The sequence below is a fragment of the Raphanus sativus genome, chromosome 4, assembly GCF_000801105.2.
Source record: "Raphanus sativus cultivar WK10039 chromosome 4, ASM80110v3, whole genome shotgun sequence".
In the NCBI taxonomy this organism is placed as follows: Eukaryota; Viridiplantae; Streptophyta; class Magnoliopsida; order Brassicales; family Brassicaceae; genus Raphanus; species Raphanus sativus.
Window position 1 is genome coordinate 42,748,808 of NC_079514.1, and position 17,693 is coordinate 42,766,500.

General features: G+C 35.1%; 2 protein-coding genes and 1 long non-coding RNA gene across 5 annotated transcripts; 2 read left to right on the forward strand and 1 right to left on the reverse strand.

The window, feature by feature from the left end:
• The first annotated feature begins 1,840 nt into the window (after positions 1 to 1,840).
• LOC108854381 (putative F-box protein At3g23960) lies at positions 1,841 to 4,049 on the forward strand. Its single transcript, XM_018627918.2, has 4 exons — positions 1,841 to 1,989; positions 2,104 to 2,166; positions 2,422 to 2,531; positions 2,945 to 4,049. Exon 4 carries the CDS (start codon positions 2,967 to 2,969, stop codon positions 3,906 to 3,908), a length of 942 nt encoding a protein of 313 aa, XP_018483420.1. The 5' UTR covers positions 1,841 to 1,989; positions 2,104 to 2,166; positions 2,422 to 2,531; positions 2,945 to 2,966; the 3' UTR covers positions 3,909 to 4,049.
• A 2,842-nt stretch (positions 4,050 to 6,891) lies between these two features.
• Positions 6,892 to 9,429, forward strand: LOC108854382 (uncharacterized). Of its 2 annotated transcripts, XM_057009009.1 has the most exons (11): positions 6,892 to 7,121; positions 7,210 to 7,333; positions 7,571 to 7,680; positions 7,808 to 7,876; positions 8,036 to 8,151; positions 8,241 to 8,295; positions 8,439 to 8,559; positions 8,682 to 8,729; positions 8,841 to 8,935; positions 9,057 to 9,207; positions 9,315 to 9,429. In XM_057009009.1, exons 2-10 carry the CDS (start codon positions 7,249 to 7,251, stop codon positions 9,156 to 9,158), a joined length of 801 nt encoding a protein of 266 aa, XP_056864989.1. In that variant the 5' UTR covers positions 6,892 to 7,121; positions 7,210 to 7,248; the 3' UTR covers positions 9,159 to 9,207; positions 9,315 to 9,429. The 2 variants fall into 2 exon arrangements, with proteins under 2 accessions (XP_056864989.1, XP_018483422.1); XM_018627920.2 differs by having other exon boundaries at positions 9,057 to 9,429.
• A 523-nt stretch (positions 9,430 to 9,952) lies between these two features.
• Positions 9,953 to 14,015, reverse strand: LOC130511663 (uncharacterized). Of its 2 annotated transcripts, XR_008945149.1 has the most exons (5): positions 13,848 to 14,015; positions 12,230 to 13,247; positions 11,956 to 12,018; positions 11,701 to 11,868; positions 9,953 to 10,306 (listed from the first exon to the last, which is right to left on the reverse strand). It is a non-coding gene; the product is annotated as an uncharacterized LOC130511663 (long non-coding RNA). The 2 variants fall into 2 exon arrangements; XR_008945148.1 differs by lacking the exon at positions 9,953 to 10,306 and having other exon boundaries at positions 11,480 to 11,868; positions 13,848 to 14,014.
• Between the last annotated feature and the right edge of the window lie 3,678 nt (positions 14,016 to 17,693).

Sequence of the window (17,693 nt, forward strand, 5' to 3'; positions counted from 1 at the left end):
TCTCAAGATGTTTCCTAAAGCTGATGATGGAAACGACACCCAAAAAAGTTACATCTTCCTGAATCATGTCGAACCCACATTCATAAACTTTTTTATAAATTAATACCATTGATTCATCTTTCTTGACTTATTATAATGTCGCTCCTCTAATGTTTACTTCGGTTAATTGAAATTTAAGACCTTCAGTTATTTTAAAATGCATGCATATACGCTCTAATCGTTAGATGTTAACTAGTCGGGATATAAAAAGGCTTAAATTGTTGATCAGACATCAATCTTCCCTCATTATTATATATTTCGACCCACTAGATTGAGTTGATTATATAATTGATCCATTTAGCCGACCAAATGTTTCTAGTTTAGTCATGTTCACAGAAACGATGTATCTTAGATGTCAGAATTTAAAACATATGGCGTATATTAAAACACAAATGCTATACTTTTGAATAGTATCGCGAAGTTGATAACTACACACAACAATAACAAAAACACCACATGAAAAGAGCAGGCCAACTTCCTCCACAACAGCAACACAAAGCAAAAATGACTAATAAAAATCATATAATGTAACATTTCAATCTTCTTTTTGACAAGATCATAGAACATGATCGAAGTGGATTAAACAAGCTTCATATTTACTTTACCGGTCAAATCTACTCCGTAATTAACTATCTAAATAGTGAGTAACACTTTCTTAAATAGCCATTAGAATAACCACTGATTTTATTCTTACGGCCTACACCAAGATGTCCATGCTAATTTTCAAAAGCTAAGGAATAAATTTATTTATTTAAACGTTAGTAATTAACCAGTATGTATTTAAGCCTTTTATAAAAAAATGTGTTTACGTTCAAACAGCTTCGGATACTATAAGTTTAACCGCAAAAAAGTGCATATGTCGTCTAACTTTTTAGTTCTTTTCACCAAAAGAATACACCTTCTATATATAATAACTCATCTGGAAGAATGAAAATGAAATGGAGAAGCTAAGATGAAAGACACTAAATTAATTGTAAGGTCATACTGTCATAGGTTGAGTAAGGAGACAAAGAGGGGAATATTAAAGCTTGATATTATATGATAGGGGATATGAATTCCATGCAACAATGATTACACGTTTCAATCAAAAACACGTGTAAGGAATTTTTCCAAAATTAATGATGGTGAGGTTTCTTAAGGCATCTCTCTTTGTCTCTCTTGTAGGCGCCCACTTTGTCTCCTCTGGCGTCCATTTTCAGTCTTTGTTTTTCTACTTCTTTGAAATTCAAATGGAGATGGAAAACTCATATCTTTCACATGGACCTAAGTGGTCGTATACAACTATACATTCACAAGATCACCCAGTCTTTCCATATATACAAGTTTGATCCAAATTCCCAATTTTTATATATGTTATTCCGATTTTTTTGCCTAAATTCTTAGTCAGGTTAAGTAAAAAATGTAAACATTCATCACCTCTTTTAGATACTCACATAATATCAAAATAAACACCAACATGTGAAGAAAATGAAGGTTTTTAGTTGGTTTAGGGGATTGATTAAGAAGGAGGGATCAAACATGAATATAGAAATCTAATCTAAATATCATTTTGATAATTCCTCGTACTGTGGATAATATATCATAACAACTTAAGGATATCCAGCCTAAATGCATAAATCAAAAGGTTTTTTTTGTTGTTGTTTCTGAACTGGTCCAAAATATGACCCTATGGGCTTACTGACGCCACATTAATTAAAAAGACATTTTACGTCCACCTGTTTCTCAGCCCAGCCCAGGTCAGCCCATCGCTTACTATAAATATCTCTTTTTTTTTTATTGTCCGCAAAATTAATAATATCGGGGGATATTTTCTTCCGTTTGATTACACCGTCCGATTCTCAGTCGCCGATAACTTCAGGCGTCTTGGTTCATCGTCGTAGTCGTCGTGCTCAAGCTTCACGAACCAGTTTTCTAGTTTGATTCGATTAATTTGAATCCTCCTTCTCGACGGTGATCGAAAACTTCTTTCTCTGTGATTCGCATTGCGTCTCTCTGTGTATTTGATACGAATGAGATTTCAAAATCCTATTTCTGATTTGGTTCTGTATTTGATGAGTGTCACAGGATGATGATGATACAAGAGATGGATGATTAGAGAAGAATCGCTCGTTAGTTCGTCTTCTTCTGGTACATCTCTCAGTCTCGATGTTTATTCTCTGTGAGCTTTGCTTGGTTTTATCTGCTATAGGACGAGAATAATGATTCACATATTAGATGTTAGCTTTTGATTTTAGTGTGTAGTTTTTTTTGTTGAGTTCTGATGTTTCTGTAGGAGTTGAGATAGTGAAGAGTAGATTGCTTTCACGTATTGAAGTGGCATTGAATCTGTGAACAACAACTAGGATTCATCTCTTGAAGTTTATTTGTTTTTTTTTTATATAGGTGAGGGTGTGCCTGGATCAGCAGCTTGGTTAGGCAGGGGTCTTTCTTGTGTTTGTGCTCAACGAAGAGATAGTGATACGAATTCCACCTTTGATTTTACACCTGCTCAGGTTACTCATTTCTCTCTCCACTGTAGTTTTTTGTTTGTTTTATTTTAGAGTTTGAAATTGGATTTTTCTTGTTTATCTCTACACACTGCCTGTTTGTTTCTGATTTACTCTCCATTTGCGCATTCTGTAAGCTTTTGCTTGGTTTCTCTGTACTATTATCTGCTATGGATGAGAGTTTGTTGTCAAGAATCATGGTGGTGTTGATTAAACCTTAGTATGTTGCAGAGATTCGTAGTCTATTCCTCTAAGACCTTTTATTCTTGTGTGTAGTTTTGTGGATATCTGATGTTTTTTTGTAGGAAGTTGTGTGTATTAGAGATATAGAATAGCTTGCTTTCCACGTATTGAAGTTCTGTGAACAACAGCTAAGAGATCCGCTGCTAGTATTCATCTCTTGAAGTTTATTTGTACAGTGATGACGACAACAAGAAGATTATGTTATCCTCGGCACCTCAGCCTCAAGATCTGGAAGGGAACTCTTATGCTGTAGCTGCCAATGACCTTGCGTCTTTCTCCACTTACAGTAGTTTCTATGGTTGTACCAATGGCTTCTTCCTTTATTATGACCAAAGGTTCTTTGAGGGGCTGAAAGGTTTAGTGACTCTGGCGGTGATAGGCAACCCCAGCACAGGACAGTCTTTGACCTTACCAAGACTGAAGTCAAAGATGAGGAATGGAAGGACAACCTATCTTCTTGGATATGACCCCATTTCTAAAGAATTCAAGGTATTGTCAAGTGCCTATCAGTGGGTAAAGAATGTTTGGATCTCTGTGGACTGCCACGTTCTGACATTAGGAACTAGAAGATTGTCATGGAGGAAGGTCCAGTGTTGCATACCACATTGGCATTCTGGCAAGTGTATATGCATCTGTGGTGTTTTGTACTACCTAACGGTATCAGGCACGGATGTCTCGGATCCTATGGTCGTTTGTTTTGATTTGAGGACTGAGAAGTTCAGCTGCGTGAAGTTCGTGGGAATTTCCAGTAAAGCAAAGCCTGCATCGCAAACTCTTGTCAACTTTGATGGCAAATTAGGTTTGCTCATGTCGGAAAATTTTAATTGTGTTTACGGAGGAAGTAAAAGTTTTGAGCTGTGGGTTCTACGAGACGCTGCAAAACATGAATGGTCCGTTCATGTTTACATGTTACCTCTTTTGTGGGGAGATGTGGTTACAGCTACCATGTGTATTGCTGGAATGGTTGGTACAAATGAAATCGTACTGTCCGCGTGCAAACCAGACGTGCATTCCTATGTCATCTACTACAATGTCGAGAGTAAGACGATCACAAAAGTTGGAGTCCAAGGAATCGAAGCCTTTCAGGGTAAATATGTCGACATCGGTCTCAACTATGTTGAGAATGTGAAGCTTCTTTAAGCATTTCAAAAAAAAATGTGTAGTTTTCGTTTTGTGTATTGCCCTTTCTCTAGCTTTTTGTGCCGTTTTGGTTTTTGTATAGGGAAGAATTATTGAGCTACATTCTTCGAGTGTCTTATCATAAGTCAAAACTTTTAAAGAGATGATCGAGAAAGGTACAAAATAGAGTTGAAGGAAGAGCTATAGATGATGATTCAGTTATTAAGAAGCTTGATCCAAACTGAGGATATGTTTATTATTGTTATCTAGCTCTTGGTCCAAACTAGTATAAGTTATAAATAATAGCCTTTGATACTTTTCTCTTCATGTCACTTGTGTGTTGGTGATGACTACATTGATGCTACAGCAGGGGCATCTCGTTTCTTCACTTCAGATTTGGATCTAACTTCTTGAAGGTTCCCTTCTAAACCGTAATCTCTCCCCATCACAAGATGGATACATCATACCTTCATCTGAATACCATCCAAGTCCAACGCACAAGTGACAAGACTCATCTTTCATCACGTACAACACGATGAAACATATATATAGAGAGTCATAGATGATAATTTTGTGGGCTATTTTACAAGTGTACGCTCATAATATCCAATATCTCAGCCCAAAGTATGATCCAAGAAGGAGATATGATTACTGATAGATATCAATATATAGCATCATCCTATCTCTCTTTTTTCTATTGTTGGAGCTCAAGTGGATTGGCTAGAAAGATTACTGGTAATCGACGTCTCCTTTAAGGTCGACAAAGTTAATGGACCACGAGGTGTTTAACAAGTAGGTTTCTTTCTTCTTCTTTTTTAAAGCTCAAAAGGTCTAATAATGACTTTTTCAATCTGAATTGTAAACGATGTTGATACCTTTTTGCGTTAAGACTAATTCATATATGTGCATAACTGTTGTGAAAAGACTAAACTAAACGTACATAATGGAGGAGTTCAATACATTGAAAACCTAATCACTAAAACGAAATTTTCGGATTGATGTGGTTTAGTTTTCGAATATTTTTCTTGAAAAAAATATATATTGGAAACTTGGAATGATGTATTGGCAGATGAAGCATGTGACCAGACAAAGGTCATTGGAAAGTAGGTTTTCTTTCTTTCTTTCTTTTATTTTTTGCGTAAAGCAAAAGTAAAGTAGTAGAATAGAACATATAACTGGAGTGGAAGAGATAAATGATCTTATAATATTCAGTTGACGACAACGGATGGAACATACATGAAGGCCACAAACTAAGAGCCTTGACCAAATCTTAAGAGGACGTATTATTACAACTGGTGCGACGGTTGTACCCGTTGTATCTACATAGCTTACTAGTTTCATATTCTATTGTTTCGAGAATAATATAATGATGATAATAAAATACTATGGAACAAATTATATTAGTTGGGTGCTCCGTAGACAACCCATTTATTAGGTAATTGTCAAATGTTATATCACTAGATTTAAATTTACACTTCTATGTCTGAAATTAGTTTTTTATATAACATGTGTATCTGTTACTACTTACTAGATGACATGTGAACTAATTTATCAACTTAAAACCAGTAGCAGTAGCACTGGAAATGTTTAAAAACCATTGAAGAGAGTTGGATTACCAATATATCGAGTATTTCCATGAGATTTTGATAGAATACACATAATTTTCTTTAATTTCCACCCTTTTCTATATATACATACTTGATAAAAGGGTTTGTAATTATTTATGCTCTTGCTCCTTTCCATGCAGCTATTACTTTGAGTTCAAGTAAAGGGATTTGAAATTATTTATGTTCTTGCTCCTTTCCAAGCATGAAAGGATATCATATCGCTTTTTGTAGGTATACAATATTTTTATGATCTTTGGGATCTATGAACACCTTTAACCAACTACAACTTCATAATAACATTTGTCAATTCAAATTTCCACATGACTTGATCAGTTCAGTCCCGCTCCACCTAGTTTTATTTTATATTGATCGACGCCGGATCTCACTTGTAAAAGTATCATGAAAATATGTTTATATATTGGTGGAATCTACTTATTTAGTGTATAAAATATGTGTACAACCGAAGTAGACCAATTGAATATACACATATTTATTCAGGTGGATATAGAAAATAATGTCGTGAAGACTACACGTTGATAACGTACATCGACTAAAGACTACACGTACCACAAAGATTTAGAAATATAACAGAACACAACATCAATAACTTCTGAATAATATTCGTTGAGCATAACATCTTCTCGAAGTCATTTAGATTTTAAAGATCTCCTTGTAGTTGTAGACATGTCACATGCTCATGATTGATTTATAAATCTCGTGGACCAGGGAAAAAAACAGAGTAATTACACAAGGGTCGGCTTTAGTTAAACTTCAACCATCACAACATATGGCCCATGCATGCATCTTGCATTTGTCGCCGTGATGGCATTCCACTATATTGATTTTGAATTATGAAAAATACATGATTTGCCAAAAGACATGTATACATGATTTTAACTTAAATTTACAGTATTAGAAATTTGTTGCAACAACATCAACACATTTGTTCAACAACTATGTATTATTTATTTTGACCACACACACAAGAAAATATATATGATATCAAAAATACATTTTAGCAACTTGTGTACAATCAAATCACATTTCATCTTGTATGATGTAATTGATTCTTTTTACTAGTATCAATAGTGTAACTCAGAGGTTGAAAATCGAGTTAAGTTTCTTTTTTTTTTAATATTATGTAATTTGGTAAAAGAAAATTGCCAAACAAAGAAATAAATTTACTAAATAAAAATGAAAGAAAGTCGTTGACGTTTGACTTCGGGTGCTTCATTAACCAATGCGGCGTGACCACGAGCGCGCCGTGTGACGAGACTGATGAAGCTGATGGCGACTGGAGTACACGCGCGGGGTCCCTCCTCCAGCCTAACTAACTGCCACCTGTACCCCAGCCAAGCCCAGCCCATTTCGTACTATAAATATCTCGTTTTTTATTTTTATTTTTTCCCCGAAAATTTTATTTCTTCCGTTTCATGATTACGCCGTCCGATAATCTCTCAATCGCCGATAAAACTCATCATCATCACTCAGTAGCGATCTTGAAACCAGTCTTCTTGCTCCCTCTTCGCGCTCAAGATTCCTCTGCGTTTTATATAATATCTAGTTCTCGAGATCGTTGATTCGGAACTTCTGATTCGATCAATCTGAATCCTCCTCCTTCTCGACGGTGATTGAATCGATTTCGCATTGCGTTCTGTAATATTTGATTCCATGATTTTGTGATTCCATGATTTCTGATGATGATTGTTTCGCAGGATGGAGAGATTGTGAGGTGAGATCAAAAGGAGAGAGAGATGGATGATAGAGAAGGCTCGTTCGTAGCCGTCAGGCGTATTTCTCAGGGTCTCGAACGTGGAAGCGTTTACAATTCGTCTTCTGGTAAAATCAAAATCACTAACCGTTTCGTAGAGATAATAAAACGCGTTTTGCGCCATAGTAAATGCGATTGAGCTTTTGGTTTCTGGATGAGTCTGCTACGGATGAGAGTTGTTAGTGATGCAGTTACTAAACCTTAGTATATGGCATCATATTGTATTATATTCGTCTAAAACTTCTTGTTTATGTGTGTATTAGAGATTTAGAGTAGCTAAGTATTCATTTGTTTTTTTTTAATAGGTGAGGGTGTGCCTGGATCAGCAGCTTGGTTAGGCCGAGGTCTTTCCTGTGTTTGTGCTCAACGAAGAGATAGTGATACGAATTCCACCTTTGATCTTACACCTGCTCAGGTTTGGAATTGGAATTGGATTTTTCTTTTTTGAGTTTGGAATTGGATTTGTGTTGCTTGAAATACTGTTAAGTGTTTGTCCTATGTTAAGTGCTAATAACGTCTACTGCTGTTGTTGGAACTTGCAGGAGGAATGCTTGCAGAGTTTGCAGAGCCGTATTGATGTAGCTTATGACAGTACCATACCTCTGCATCAGGTAATCTTTACGTGAGGGTTATTAAGGCTATTAAAATTTCTCATATAAAGACAGTGGACTTGAGCCATCACTTGGTTTCCTATTGCATACTGGCATCATAAGTCCAGATGTAACAGCTCTGTTAATTACTGTATTTTTGCCTTCTTCTAACGCTCTTAGGAAGCGCTGAGGGATCTGTGGAAACTTGCCTTTCCTGAAGAAGAGCTTCATGGATTGATATCTGAGCAGTGGAAAGAGATGGGTTGGCAGGGCAAAGATCCGTCTACTGATTTTAGGTGTAATCTCTGACTTTCCTAGCCACTTTTGTTGACATTTACATTTCTTGTTTCCATTCTCTTTGACTTACGGGTGCAGCATCTTTCAGGGGTGGTGGTTTCATCTCTCTTGAAAACCTGCTGTACTTCGCCAGAAACTTTCAGGTAGAACTACTTTCCATGTACAATATTATTTACAAGTATTTATGTTGCATCATAAACATATAATATTTTCTCCATGTGATGATGGGCGTGTTTCACAGTTCCCTCACTTAGTTTTATAACGCTGCGTGTCCATTATGCTGCAGAAATCCTTCCAGGACCTTTTGAGGAAGCAGGTTGGGGATAGGTCCGTATGGGAATACCCTTTTGCTGTTGCTGGTATCAACCTAACATTCATGCTCATTCAGATGCTTGACCTTGAAGCAGGTATATGGCCTCAAGAATCCACTTACCTACCGTGATTGGGATAAACACACTATTTTGCATCGAGTACCGTTTTGAGATAATCAGGGGTTCACTAACAATTATATCCTTTGAATAATTTACAGTAAAACCACGAACAGTTGTTGGGGCAACTTTTCTGAAGTTCCTCTCTGGTAAGTTTCGGTTCTCACTCAACAGTGATATTTTCTCTTCATCAAATTGAAATGCCTTTGATTGCACACATGGTGTATAATTGGCTTTTGTGGTGTTTGCGGTGTAAGCAGAGAACGAGTCTGCCTTTGACCTTCTGTATTGCATTGCATTCAAGCTAATGGATCAGCAATGGCTTTCAATGCGTGCCTCATACATGGAGTTTAACGTAAGTAGCCACTTCTCTGACCAACCATCCCATATATTAATCCTGACAAAAAAGTGAAAAAAAGCAAAACATTGTGTTTGGTCATGTCATGTAATTGTTGAATGTTTGAATATGGACACAGACGGTGATGAAATCAACAAGGAGACAGCTGGAGAGGGAGCTGATGCTGGAAGACATAATGCATCTTGAAGACTTGCCCTCCTATGCCCTTCTCTCTCAATAGCCTTTTAAGAGTCTCTAACCTCAACACTCCCGCTTTAATAACACAAAAGGTTGCTCGCTTGTGCCTCTTCTTTGACATTTTCTTCTACTGTTTGTTGGTTGCCTATATGAAACAACTCTAAAACTGAGTTGTTGTTGTTATATTAAAACAAGGAAGAGGGAGATAGAGAAGGAGGGTTGGGATAAAACTCAATTTGGTTGTGGGGTTGGAATGGAGTGAGTTTGTAACAACGTTAAGGTTTTTTAGTAACTGAGTGTTGATTGATCTTTGATTCGGTAATGTTGTGTGTGTGGTGATAACAAATCAGTTGGTTTATCTCCAAAATTCAAAAGCAGTTTCCGTAAAGACTAACACTTCATATATTTGTGTGTTGACCCGTTGGTGTATATCAAAAGTTGCTTAGATATGAGCTCTGCTTTGATTGTTTTATGTTGTGGTTATCTATCAACCATGCATCTTCTAAAACAAAGTTTAATTAAGGGACGATTTAGCAGTTTTTGATTAGCTATTTTAGCCTAATCTATGAACGAATTCAATTTGGAATACAAGAAGTAAACAGATGGTAACATTAATTAGTGATGATGGTTCCACACTTCCACTATATAAATAAATGAGGAATGCTGCTCTACAGGAACTCAGCTTACGAACGTTTTAGCTATTTCTTCGACCTTAGGAAAAACCAACTCATAGATCTTGTACAGATACATTTTGGCATGCATGTACCTAAAAAAACTCAACGTAGTGGATCTATATAGTGTATATCAAAATAATATTATGTTACATCATCCTTATTTAGGCTGGTCCATGTATCTCGACCGATACTCACCCTCATAAATGACGTCAACACACTCACACCTTAAAAATAGAAACCAAAATATCTCAAACATTTATGGAAGGCGGTAAATACTTTACCACATGCAAAACGAATTGTCAATAACCAACGCGTGTTGGCCTAGTGGTAAAGGAACTCCGGTTGGAGTGCCCGTCCTGGGTTTGATCCGCGTTGGCCACGAGAGTTTTCACATGGACTCATCTCGCCTTCCAGACTACTTCGCTTAACTAGGGGCCCTTAAGTGGAGGCTTAAAAATCTTGTAATAGCATGGACTTACGCCCGGTAAGCTAGTCGATCACGCTTAGTGGTCGGATACTGGATTATCAAAAAAAAAAACTAATTGTCAAGCTGGTTGGTTACTGGTTTCAGATGCAAAGAAAAACCGGTTATCGTGTGCCTATACTCCATCATATGACTTATATAAATATTAACCAATTTTTTTAAAGCAAAAAGATGCAATCTAAGTCGTCATACATACATTTTGAACAAAGTAACAAATTTATGAGACGAGTGACTCTTTCTCTAAAAATTATTTCTGATCTCTCTCATCAAAACCAGTTCGCCGTGAATCAAGATTCCATTCCGGCCGACGGGTGGGTTTCCTCAGCCACCGTCGGTCTGGCTTACGTTTTTAAATCTTTCGCTTTCGGTTTCTGTTTGTAAATTATCGGTTTGGGTGTCTTTTACCCGTTTTGACTCCGGCGACGTTTTTATCCGATGAAGCCGTCCGACTTTGACTCTGGCGTCGTCGCTTCTCTTCTGGTGATGACGGCCGGCGATAGGTGTAGCTCTATGGAGGCTGTCTGTCTCGATTGCTATCGAGTGATGCTCTCCGATGGAAGGGGTGGTGACGATGAAGACGGATGCGTTGCAGACGCATGCCGGGAAAGCGGACCGATGAAGCGTCGTTTTCTCTTGCGGCGTTTTTTCATTCGGTTTTCAAGCACCGATGCGATCCTATACCTCCAATACAGTCGTTGGAGGTGGGTTTCGTCGGCAAAGATGGCGGAGATGTTAATTCTCCGATTTGGATGTGGTTCGATACAGGGATCGGCGGCTGGAAGCTTTCTTCGGCGTTTGGACCCCGATCTGTTCAGAAGGAGACGCGTGTCTCGAGCGGTGGGTGGAGTGAACACGTGGGTGATCACGTAAAGCCTTCCAACGCGTGGCTGAGTCACCGTTTCATTTCTCGTTTTGGGCTAGGCCCAAGTTGTTTTAGTTGCCCTTCATGTCGAGTTTTCTCTTGTTGTAATCGGGCCGATTGGCTTTTATGTTTTTTAGTTTGGGTTGGACTCATTCTTTTGGGTCTTGACCTTTAATAGTATTATAATAGATGGAAAAAAAAAATTCGTCATACATATCTCTATATGCAATTCACTTTAAAATTGACATCTATAATTTGACATCTCTCACTTCATTTAATGTAAAGATGATGAGAGAAGCAGCAGGTGGGTTTCCAAAATCGTAAGCAAATGAGAAAAAAAAAAGAAAAGAATAAAATGTTTCTTTCAACGGAAATTTAATTAAAATTGTCTTCTAGAAGACTTTAACCGTATAACATACATGTATAAATACACTATGCATGTTGCATACTCTTCAGTAAGTCAGGGTAATAACATATATTTTTCCACTCTAAGCAAACAGAACAGAATGGAGGAAACAAAAAAGAGTTTGCTTGATGATTCTTTTGAAAGTGCAATGACACTTACCAACTCAGGTGTGCCTCAAGTGCCTGACCGTTACGTTCTTCCCCCATCGCAAAGGCCAGATCTTGGTTCAAGCATAGGCATCAGAGAGACAACACTTCCTGTCCTTGATCTCTTTCTTTTGCACCAACCTTTGCTTAGATCCAGCGTTATCCATGAGATCAACATGGCCTGCAAGGAATTTGGTTTCTTTCAGGTAATTGTTACATGTAAATAAGTCATGCGTTATCAAATAACCAGCAAGTTTGATGTTCTTACACGTTATATGACTTAGAAAGATGGCTGTTGTCTTCTTGCATGTATGTCACAAGGAACAAAGTCCTTAATCATGAAAGAAAGAAAAGAAAAGACAAAATCCTCAATCTAAGTCTTAAATGAGAGCACAAATTGGATGCATGCATTTTTTTCCTTACTTATTCACAAAATAAGAGATAAGCCATAACTTTTATTTCTCTACAGGTTATAAACCATGGGATACCCCCATCAGTGATTGAAGGTGCCTTAGATGCAGCAACACAGTTCTTTGACTTACCGGTGGAAGAGAAGATGCTTCTAGTGTCTGCAGATGTTCATCAGCCAGTGAGATATGGCACAAGCCTCAACCATTCAAAAGACAGAGTTCATTACTGGAGAGATTTTATTAAACATTACTCTCATCCTCTATCGAAGTGGATTGATATGTGGCCATCAAATCCTCCATGCTACAAGTAAGTCAGAACATATCTATATATCTGTAGCATCACTATCTCAATATTATATCAAACATATCTTTCTTTGGAAAGAATTAAAAGAAATTCCCAAATGACCAGATCAGCCGATATGACATATAAAAAAATAAACCCCTTAGTAGAAACTGATTGTACTCTTTTTCCTTATAGGGATAAGGTGGGTAAATATGCAGAGGCAACGCATGTGCTACATAAGCAATTAGTAGAAGCTATCTCAGAAAGCCTAGGACTGGAGAAAAATTACTTACGAGAACAGACAGAAGAAGGCTCACAAGTCATGGCAGTGAACTGCTATCCAGCATGTCCTGAACCTGAAATCACCTTGGGAATGCCACCACACTCGGACTTCGGCTCGCTGACCATCTTACTTCAAAGCAGCCAGGGACTCCAGATAATGGACTCAAACAAAAACTGGATCAGTGTGCCGTATATTGAAGGAGCTTTGTTAGTTCAGTTGGGAGATCAAGTAGAAGTCATGAGCAATGGCATATACAAGAGCGTGATTCATCGCGTAACAGTGAACAAATATTACAAGCGGCTATCGTTTGCAAGTCTTCATAGTCTACCTCTACACAAGAAAATAAGTCCAGCACCTGAACTCGTTGGAAACAATGCACCAGCCTATGGGGAGTTTAGTTTCAACGATTTTCTTGACTACATCTCAAGCAATGATTGTGTCCAGCAAAGATTCATTGATACACTAAAGAAGAGCAACTCCTGAAGATGATGGCACCAAACCGGAGACCACCAAGGAAATTTTCATGGCTCATCTCTTGAATCAAGCTTAGTTCTTATGAATCATGTAGTCCTTAAGAGGCATCCCTGTTGTATCAACAAATTATCACATAACAATACCAAAGTAAGTTTTTATGCACGTAAACATATAATACGTTGTTACACAATGATTTTCTTCTCCTAAAATCATAATGAAATGTCATACTCAATGTTTTCTTCTCCTATAAAAGAAAATGGTGCTAATGTTTTGGAAAATATTGTTATCATCAAAGAAGTCTTTAAGGGGAATTAAATTAAAATTAAAATTGACACTTAAATGATCATTACTTCCTAATGGTCTGAAAATACATATATTATCTGGTAAGAGTATATCTGTTTCTTGCTGCTATATACGGTCAGAAGCACAAGCAGTTCATAAAAGTTGAGCCAAGATTAGGATCAAAGGTTTCCAACTGTTTTGATTCGTATCATGTACGCAGAGGCTTCTACGAAACATGACACACTTATTCAATTAACTAAACTTTTCTATCAAAATTCAATAGTATTTTGGAATAACACATGAATCAAGTTGTTATATGAGCAACTTTCAACAACAAAAAGAAACAGTAGATTATTGATATTCAACCAAAATCTGTCGAAATTCTCAGTATATAGGAGAAAAGCAGATCGCACGAGATCGATACTTACATGAAATCTACAAAAATGGGTTCACTGCCAAAGCAGATCAACTAATTAACGTTGCGAGTTTGAGCTATCTAACTACGGTCTCCGCCTCTCGATTCCGACGGCTATTTCTGTGGTTTTTCTCTCTTGTAAGTTTGTAACCATTTGTTTTTCGAGTTATTCTTGGGTTCACCCCTAGGGTGAACCTTTAGGTTCACCTAAAGTTCACCAACCAATAGAAACTTGACTTTTTCTTGGGTTCACCAACCAATAAAAAGTTGTTATTTTAAATCTAGTATCTTTTAATGAAGGAAACAAAAATAACTTGCCAAATTATATTATGCTTTTAAAATAAATAAAAAGATTAAATAAATAAAAATAACAATAGTTCTCAATAAAAATTATTTTTAAAAATATTTATTTATAAGATTTGGAGTTTAGTGTTTAAGATTTATAGTTTAGAATTTATCCAAATGTTTAGTGTTTTTCTAAGGGTTAGGGTTTACCCAAGGGTTTAGGGTTTACCCAAGAATTTAGGGTTTAGGATTAGAGTTTAGGGTTTAGTGTTTTGTTGACAACATTTTTAGTGTTTTTTCCAAGGGTTTATGGTTTACCCAAGGATTTAGGGTTTATGATTAGAGTTTAGGGTTTAGTATTAGAGTTTAGGGTTTAGTATTAGAGTTTAGGGTTTAGTGTTTTGTTGACAACATTAATTTTTTTTAATTCGTTTTTATATACTGTTTTTATTTATTTTTAAATTTTATTTTGAAAAAATAATATAATTTGACAAATTATTTATTTCCTTAATTAAAAGATACTGAATCTAAAATGACAAGTTTCTAGACTTTTTCTTGGATTCACCCCCTATGGTGAACCTTTAGGTTCACCAACCAATAGAAAGTTGTTATTTTAAATCTAGTATTTTTTAATTAAGAAAACAAAAATAACTTGCCAAATTATATTATACTTTTAAAATAAATAAAAAAGATTAAATAAATAAAAATAACAATAGTTCTCAATAAAGATTATTTTAAAAAATATTTATTTATAAGATTTGGAGTTTAGTGTTTAAGATTTATAGTTTAGAATTTATCCAAATGTTTAGTGTTTTTCCAAGGGTTAGGGTTTACCCAAGGGTTTAGGGTTTAGTGTTTTGTTGACAACATGTTTAGTGTTTTTTCCAAGGGTTTATGGTTTACCCAAGAGTTTAGGGTTTATGATTAGAGTTTAGGGTTTAGTATTAGAATTTAGGGTTTAGTATTAGAGTTTAGGGTTTAGTGTTTTGTTGACAACATTAATTTTTTTTAATTCGTTTTTATATATTATTTTTATTTATTTTTAAATTTTATTTTGAAAAAATAATATAATTTGACAAATTATTTGTTTCCTTAATTAAAAGATACTGAATCTAAAATGACAAGTTTCTATTGGTTGGTGAACCTAAAGGTTCACCCTAGGGGTGAACCCAAGAATAACTCTCTGTAAAACTAGACGAAATAGCAGTCGTAACCGTAAATTCATTTTGTCGAAAAAACTTAAATTACAGTGGCCAAAATTTAAATTTACAATAAAATAGTATGAATAAGTATTTACAATACTTAAAGGTAATAATTTACGATAAAATTTATTAAATGTACTTCTTTTTAAAAGAAATAATTTACAATATTGTATGGACAGTATACTTTACAACGTCATTGTCAAACAAGATTCTGCGAAAAAATAAAATATATATATATCTAACGTCGACGGAAAATATGAGTTTCTTTTTTTTTTGAACAAACGGAAATCATGAGTTTCAAAAAGAGATATTCGCAGAAGATTTCTTTTTGTCAACACGAAGTTTTCTTAATGCACTTTGATGTTAGCATTGTCATGTACCTCGATATGTATATCGCAAACGTCATGCATCTTTTACTAGTCTTTTGTCCGTTCACAAAAAAATGAAAGAAAAGTCAAAAGGAAGAGAAAGGAAAACAAACGCTTCTGCAAAACTTTTTGTTTTGTTTTGTAAAGAAACGCTTCTCCACCTGTCTTCATTTAATGGTATAAGACTTGGGAAAAAAAAAACAAAATTTAATTATAAAAGAGATTATAAAGTATTAATATGAATAAGTTTAGAAACTAAATTTGAGAAATCCAACATATGCTGATGCTCTTAAACTAAACAAACACTATTAACTGGGAATCCCGGTAAATATATACTGTAGTTGCTTTGATGCATATAGATTACATTCTTCATTATTCATAGGTAGAATTTATAATTTCTCAATGATTGAAAAGCATCAACACATGTATAGATTTCCGGTGAAAACGAATTCTATTAATTACAGCAAAATATATAAAAATGTAATATTTCTCCTAAAAAATGTAAAGTGTGATGTTTTTAAAAGAAGTTAATACTAACTTTCCATGAAATCCATAATATAGAAACAAGAAATAAACTTCGCAAAAAGGCCAGGACTTAAACTGCAAATGCCAATACCACTTTTCAGTGAGAGAAATAAAAGTTTTACCAAAAAACAAGGCAAAACCGAAGACTAAATATAAATAACATAGAAGATTCATACATAATTTATATATCTCTTCTATTTAACTAAAAGAAGATCAATGATACAATGTGATAAACGAAATATAAATAGCATAGAAGATTTATACATAATGTTGGCTTACCTTATTTACAATTAGCTCTGATCACTTGGTCTTTCTAATATGTAAATTGCATGCAAATGCAACTTTATTAACTCACTCAACGTGTAGTAACAAAAACTCCCAAAAAATTATTAGCTGCATGCATGTTAAATTTCATCCGCACGATCAGTTTTCCGGCGTATACTATAAAAATATTAGCCGATTTGGTAAACTAAAACACGCAGGATGATGAGGAAAAAAAAGAAAATTACAATCTCAAGTTCTAAATTATGAAAAAGGTTTAAAACCCTTCATAAACTCCTTGCATTTTAATTTACACTCCATCTTTAAAAAAAACAAAAATTATTCCACAAAAATCATGGACAGAACAGAAAATCATATAGACGTAAGACAAAAGATCGTATCAAATTAAAAGAGAAAGAAACTTAAAAAGGAATGAAGTTTGTTGAAGCTAACATGCGAAATCTCCAACTCGGAGTTGAATGTATATATGCATCTGAGCATAAGCGATGTCTAAGTACGTACCGACATGCAATATATATATATATATATATATATATATATATATATAGAGTGCTGATCATTACTTAACAAGATATATAACGCGTGAGGAAAACAGCAGGCATGCATGAATCTATATCTGTTTCAATGGTGTAAAGTACACAAGTTGTTCGAAATCTAATAAACTTCAGATATATAAATATAAATCATGAGCGTCTTGGCACTCATCTGCGTCATCAACCAACAGAGCTGATGCTTTTAGCATAAAGGTCAAACAAAATATTTAAAGATATTTTCCATTTGAATATATGGTTTATATTATACAGGCCACTTGACCATTGGCAATTAATTAAATGGACACTTGCATGGTATATTATATGGTTTCAACACACGAAACTGAATAAGAAATTTTGCAACATTCGCTTTTATTCATTATTTTATTTTGTTTTGATATATACATGATTAAATTTGTATAAAGAACTTGATTGGAAAATATCATCTAAAATTTCTCAAATGTTTAGCTATTTTGGAATAATTATTACTAACAGTCAGTTAGAATTCAGTTTAGTATTTTTTTTTTTTTTTTTGAAAAAAGGGCAAATTCAGTTTAGTATTAAGACTCGTCCTAACGGTCATCCTAACGGCTGAACTAGTTTACGGTTCAACTAGTACTAATTATTACTTTTTTTGAACTTTACCGTTGAACTATAGTCTTTCACT

Bases quoted from the DNA above. Each gene is read 5' to 3' on its own strand.
- LOC108854381 (XM_018627918.2), top strand. From the start codon at position 2,967: ATGTTATCCTCGGCACCTCAGCCTCAAGATCTGGAAGGGAACTCTTAT.
- LOC108854382 (XM_018627920.2), top strand. From the start codon at position 7,249: ATGGATGATAGAGAAGGCTCGTTCGTAGCCGTCAGGCGTATTTCTCAG. The intron at 7,681-7,807 runs GTTTGGAATTGG...TGGAACTTGCAG, and splicing joins TTGATCTTACACCTGCTCAG to GAGGAATGCTTGCAGAGTTT. The intron at 8,560-8,681 runs GTATATGGCCTC...AATAATTTACAG, and splicing joins GATGCTTGACCTTGAAGCAG to TAAAACCACGAACAGTTGTT.